At 48.7% G+C, this 6,704-nt stretch overlaps 1 protein-coding gene across 1 annotated transcript in view; it reads right to left on the bottom strand.

Moving 5' to 3' along the window:
* SLC37A2 (solute carrier family 37 member 2) overlaps positions 1–5,355 on the bottom strand; it is a 24,526-nt gene extending 19,171 nt beyond the window's left edge. Inside the window, exon 1 of the mRNA XM_007463640.1 lies at positions 5,297–5,355. Coding sequence (XP_007463702.1) covers positions 5,297–5,355 — 59 coding nt within the window. The remainder of the gene's footprint in view (positions 1–5,296) is intronic.
* Positions 5,356–6,704: the final 1,349 nt, after the last annotated feature.

Here is a 6,704-nt window from a genome sequence, read left to right as displayed (position 1 = left end):
GCAGGAATGCCACCTGGTCCTCCTCCCACAGGCTCCTCTCCTCAAGCCCTGAACTGCTCTCTCCCCACAGGCCCCAGGAAGCGGGCCCAGCCCCATAATCAGCAGCCATACTCATCTCTCTGGCAAGATGCCCACGTTGCCATCTGTCCCCAGACGTGCCCACGCGGACGCTGGCACAGAAGGCGGGGCACCGGCCAGGCCCAGGGCTGGGGAGGACTCAGAGGGGCTGTGGCTCCTGGGAGGACACCGCCTGACTCCGGGGGCTCTGACAGGAGAAGGAGGGGCAGTGCCACCTTCCTGGGCGGAAACTCCTCAGTCTCTGCCTTCCGCCTGCACACCTCGTGCCGCCTGCCTCTCAGCCTCCGGTCCAGGGACCGCGTCTTCAGGCCCCGGGCTCCCGCCAGCTGCGGCTGCACCTGACCAGTGCTGACAAGACAGGCTACTTCCTCGCTGCCGTGCCTTCGCCAGCTCCGCGGCTCCACTCAGAATACCTCCAGGTCCACCAAGGCAAATGCTACCTGTTCCTCCTAATGAAGATGAAACCCTCCCGCCACAGAAACTCACAAGCACCACGCAATTACCAAGTACTAACTGCACGCCAGGCACTGGGCTAAGTGCTTTAAATATCTTCTCACTTAATTTCACTAAAACCCTGGGATAGAGGTATATTGCTATTTCCATTTGAAAGACAAGGACCTGGAAGCCTTAGAGATTTAGTGATTTGTCTCAAGTCCAAAGGCTATGTTTTCTTTTCCCCTCCCACACTCTAATCGGGAGGAAAGACCGTGGGCTTGGGAGTCTAACTAACCTGGATTCAAATTCACCTCAGTTACTTACTAGCTATGCGGCGCTTGACCAGGTACATAACTGCTCTGTGCCTCATTATACCCATATAATGGGGAATTAGGTGGGGAAACAAATAAAGACCTTGCAGTGAACCACAAACACAATGCCTGGCACAGAGCAGTAGGAAACGCGAGTAGAAAAATAGTCAATAATTAATGTTTAGTCAGTGCTTAATATGAGCCTGGCACTGATCTAAGTATTTTACCTGCTGCATCTCGAGACAATCTTTAATCCTCACAACGACCTGACGAGGTAGGTGTTACAAGTATCCTCACGGTATAAACAAGGAATCCAAAGCTCAGGGCCAGCCCACCCCCTGGTGTCCTGCTCCAGGACTGTCTGCTTTCTTCACTTCTGCTTAAAAGCCCTCCTTGGGTACAGGTGGAAGCAGCAAACTTGATAATGAGAGGACACGCCCTCTCTCCAGCTTGATCCTTAATTCCGAGAAAGTAGGACCGCGTCTTAATCATCTTTGGAGGCCTCACAGTTTAACACAATAATGTGCCTACAGTAGGAATTACATTGACGTTTGGTGTCTGTTAGGAGTCCAAACCTCCATGCATCAGGAAAGAAGTAAAAGAACACTTATCCTGTGCCCTCCATCAGCCACGGGAGGTCAAGAATGTTCATGGATCACTTTTGCCTTCAAGAACCCACCTGACTTTCACCCACGAGGGAACTGAGTCTCAGAGAAGTTAACTACACAAGGCACACAGTGGTGAGAGGATTTCAATCCGGATCTGTCTTAAACCTGGGAGATGTGGGAGAACACAGTAGTTGGAATCACACTTTAACAAGTGTGTAAATGACCTGTGTGTCTGTGGAGAGTTGCGCTTTCCTGAGCTCTTCTAAAATGCTGGAGTGGGACAGGCTGTTTACAATGATCCACTCTCCCTGCCCCTCATTTTCTCTGAAATATAAGTTACTTTGGTTAAAGGGTATAATTAATGTATACGAATAAGACTCTACTAGGAACATTAGTGGCAGAGAGATACAACTTTGAACATATATGGTAATGAGATATATTTTTGTTTATTAAGGGAAAAAAAGAGTAGTAGAATATTTCACTTATTTAAGTATCTCAGAAATTGTTTGCTGTGTGAGAAATTTCTAAAGGTTTCTCAATGCCCTCTTGGTCTATGATCTGTTTCTCTGCATCAGCACCCTGGTGGTGCTTTGCCTGGTGATAACAGTAGAATGTTACCAGTCGTGATTTCAGCTATGATTTTAAATGTTTAAATTTTAAATGTTTTAAATGTTTAAATTTTAAATGTTACCTGGGCTGCAACCTTACTTCTTTAATTTGAATCTAGCATCTTCTAGGTCAGTGGTTTTCAACTGGGGATGTACATCAGACTTTCCTATGGAGTTTTATTAAAACATAGATGTTTAGGACTTACTCCAGACTTACTAAATCTCTTAAGTCAACATTCTTGGTATCTCCTATGTAAATTATGTATTGGGGTTTTTATATATCTCAAGATTTTTTTCCTCTATAAAAATTATGCTCATCATTTTTATAAATCAGATATAATGTTCACTGTCTTCTTTGAAATTAGCCTTAGTGTGTTTTTAGACATTGTCTAATTTTTTTGGGGGGGGGATTGGCTTTATTTTGTTTTACATACCTCAGGAATAATCAGACTTCCTTGTTAGCTGCATTTTTCTTGTCATGAATTCTCATCATATCATTCACTTTTGAAAATTATCATTAATAAGTTAATCCACACCTCTTTAGGTCTCTGTCCCTTACAGGTAGTTTTTGTTCTACTCTGATGCTCCCTAAAGGCTGTGCAGTCAGCTATAGGCCAAAGGTTCTATCTTCAGCAAACAAGAACTGTCTCAGAAAAGCACAGGACCAGGTACGTACTCGTGGGTACGGACTCCTGATGACATCACTCAGATATCTTTAAGAACATACCAGTGGACTGAGTCAGGATTTCCAAGACTCTTCAGCAAAGAAGCTGACCGGTTTATGTGGTTGTGAACCCAAGATTCAGCAGAACAAGAATCAATCACTTAGGACTGAAAGAACTGATGAGGAATGACTGTCACATTTGGAATATTACTGATGCTGTTATAGTGTTCAATCTTCTGAATATAAAAGAAAGCCCTTTCTCTTTCTTCTTAAGCTGTCTGTAACCCATAACAATTTAGGAGACCCTGTTTTTGTAAACTGAAACATTTGTAAATACCTTATTCTCCCTGCCTGACCCCTCGGAATTCAGAAACTTATTTTGAGTCTTCTTGCTTTTTATAAAATATGGTTATTTGCAAAAGTTCAATAGGAATTTTTTTTTTTTTTTTTTTTTACCAGAACATATTAGAAAACTTGGTTTTACAACCAAGGCCTTGCCTGGAATGTCATACTTGACAGTGATGCTCATTTAATCAGATATTGCTGCCACTTTTAAGGAATTAGGGTTGACAGCCAATACAAAACCCGCCTAAGGAAACTGGCTTACTGTGTTCCCTTACACACAAATCAGGAAGGTCACTCCCTGGCAAGCCCAAGAAACTTAGGATATTTTGGGGACCTCAAGAAGAGAGGAATTTGCCTAAATTTATAGGTACAGCAGGTAAAACCTAGTGGAGACAGTTTCTTGGCTTGGCTTCCTAATCTCAGAACAGTAAATAATAGAAGGCTTTTAAAAGTCCAATCCAAGATCCCTTATGAAAACTTCCAGCAAAGTGAACTTAACAAGGCCTACATAGTAAATTATGTATATAGATTATCAGATCAAATCTAATGAGACCAACCCTATTTTGTGATCAAGAATAATCTTTCTTTGAGACTATTTTTGATCCCAGCAGGGCAGACTGTAGGGGAAAAAATGTGTGTTTCTCTGGAGAACTGTGCATTGCCCAGAGGACACCCCTCCAAGTTATCTGATTCTTGCCTTTCACTGAGCTTGAATTCCATGAAGTGATAAGTAACTGATAAGTCATATAAAATATGTCCATGAACTGACAGAGTTTCAATAGTCTTCCCTCCCAATCAGTTTTGCCTCAATATGCCTAACTTATAAATGGGGACGTTCTTTGTATTCTCTCTTTTCAAAACTGTGGTAAAATATATGTAACATAAAATTTAACGTTTAACCATTTTAAAGTATGCAGTTCAGTGGCATCAAGTACCTTCATATTGGTGTGCCGCCATCATTACCATACACCTCTAGAACCTTTTCATCTTCTCAAACTGCACCTCTGTACCCACTAAACAATAACCCCCCCATTCTCCCCTCCCTGGGTTTTTCTTTTGTGCCAATTATAACATCTTCTGGCACCCTCATTATGAGTGAAATAAAATCTTTTTAACACATGTTCATTTTTATATCCTTACGAGATCCATGATCTTATCTTTTTCTGAAAAATATCTTTTAAGAGTCCTAAACTCAAAAAGGACCAAATAAATAATCTAAATGAGTGAGGAAGGTTGGGAGTGTGAGGACTGTCCCCAGTGAGGGCTGTCACCAACTGACCATCCTGATTTGCCCAGGACTGAGGGGGCTGGGGAGGCAGGATTTTCTGTTTTAAAACAGGAACAAGCTGGTCATATTAAGAGCTTGCACCCCATCTAAAAGGGGCTCCTACCCCTAACGATATAATTGGGGAATTTAGGCCTGAGACTGCTACATCAGAGAAGCGAGGAATCTATTTACGTTGTTTTATAATTTGTAAATGATGGCAACTAACACAATATTAAACAAAAACACTGTGCAGACCAAGCAAACTACTCCAGTGTGGCCTCTGGTGAAGAATGGGCTGAAAGCTCTCCACCCCACCACAACCCCCCTGATCCGCGGCCTCCTCAGGACTCCTTGGTCAGGAGGAAAACTGTGGAAGCCGCTGGCCCGCCGCTGGGGTGACCACCCTGCTGAGGCGCAGCTGCTGCTCTGATCTGAGACGCATGCCCTCCCGGGAGGGTGTCTCTCACGGCCCAGAACCCCTCAGGGCAAGCTCCCAGGACCACTGGGTTCCGGCCTTCGTGTTATCCAAGGGCCAAAAGAGACCAAAAGGACCACTCGACAACTCCAATGGCCACTTTTTCAGCAACTCCGCCACGCCCTGACCTCGGTTCCCTAGCCTGCAAGCCCGGCTCCCCCGGGTGCTCAGCTATAAAGGAGGCGCTCTGAAGGTCTCCCCGGGGGCGGGTTGGGGGGTGGTGTGCGTGCCTGGAGGTGCGGACGCAAAAGGGCATTGGCGGAGACTCTCCTGGGCAGCCTCCCAGGGAGGGGTCCTGCGGAGGCGGAGCGAGCTAGGGCGTGCGTGCCACCCACCTCCCCGCCGACCGGCCAGATCCTGCCAGAACCCGCCGCCGCGCCGCCACCCGCCCCCCACCCCCACCCAAGCACGCTGGGACTCCTGGCCGCCCGAGTCGGATCCGCCAAACCCGAGGGAGAGGGAGGCCGTCCTGGCCCGGCGCCGCCCACCCCGCAGGCCCTCTCACCAGCTGTCCCTGGAGAAGGCGCGGAGGAACCAGACGCCCGGCGCCAAGGAAGACCGCATCTTGCCCGGCGATACCCGAAGCGAAGCCGAAGCAGAGGAGGATGCAGAGCTGGGCACGCGCCCCGAGCTGGCAGTCCCCAGAGTTTAAATGCCCCGCCGGCCGGCCCGCCCCGACGCCGCAAACCGTGGCCTTTAGCCCCCGCCCCCTTGCGCCTGACCGCCCTCGGGCCCGGCCGAGCGCAAAGCGCACGCCCACTGCCCATCCTCCGGCCGGCCGCGAGCACTGACTTTTCTCGTGCTCTGACCCCGGGCTAGGGGCCCGCGGCCCTCCGGAGCCTCTGGGGCCTCTCCTTCGGCTGCGCTTGTCGGCTCACTTCCCTCTGGGGAACCGAAAGCTGCGATCCCAGATTCAGTCAGCTCTGCGTGACCTTCCGTCTGCCCTCAGCTGCTCCTGCAAGTGCCTTCCTATCCTGATTAGCTGTGGCGCAGACACAGATCGGGAAACTGAGGCAGGCTGGAGGGCCAGCGTCCCACAGGATGCTGATTTGAGTGCCAGCGCCCCCTGGGAGCCTAGGTGTCCCAACAGGGACTTTCTGTCCCACTCAGATTCCAGATCACGCAGTGAGCCAGACAAGACCCTACCGCACCTCGTCCACGGAGAGACTGACACCCCCGCCCCGCCTCTACTCCCCACGGTGACTGCAGCGGCCACTCCTGCTCTCCCTTCTGAAGGCCCGCAGCCATGCAACAGTGAAGGGCCCGTCTGAGCCACAGAGTTCCGCGCTCTTAAAAGTGCTCTGCAGACCTCTAGCCTGAAGATTCCAGGGTATGTTTCCACCTATAAAAAGCAGTGATTGTGAGATCTTTGTCTATGAACCCAAGCGTGAACTAACTATAGAGGGAAGCATTGGCCTGGAGAATAAAATGGTTAATAGAACGTGAACTAGGAACTTGTCTGGGCAAATAGATTTCAGCCCTAAGCCCACCCTGCCCCTCACTCCTAGGAGTGCCCAGACCCAAAGTGCAGGGTCAGAGAAGGGCAGTAACGGCTACACCAACCAGGTTCAGACCCAGGAGAGTGGGCTTGGCCGCTACCAGCCCCGGAAACAGGCAAAAAGAGGTAAACAGAGTTGTAAAACCCTCCGGTAACGCCAGGCAGTCAGGGTCAGGGGTCTCGTGGCAGAAATGAAGACAGCAACAAACAAGAGGGCAGGAGGTGGACGACTACAAAGGAAAGGGGACGGGATACAAGGAAGAAGGTTGTTTAAGGTACGGAGGAGCTGAAACACTGAGGAAGAGCACAGCTACCAGCTGCTAACTCAGCCCTTAATTATACCACACGGGGTGCCCAGGTGTACATTCATTTCGTTCTTACAGGTCAGGGAGGTGGGCATTATCCATCTGAGAAG

The sequence above is a fragment of the Lipotes vexillifer genome, unplaced genomic scaffold (assembly GCF_000442215.2).
Source record: "Lipotes vexillifer unplaced genomic scaffold, Lipotes_vexillifer_v1.1 scaffold442, whole genome shotgun sequence".
NCBI classification, from domain to species: domain Eukaryota; kingdom Metazoa; phylum Chordata; class Mammalia; order Artiodactyla; family Lipotidae; genus Lipotes; species Lipotes vexillifer.
Note: the sequence above shows the minus strand (reverse complement) of the source record. Positions and strands in the feature narration are given on the sequence as shown.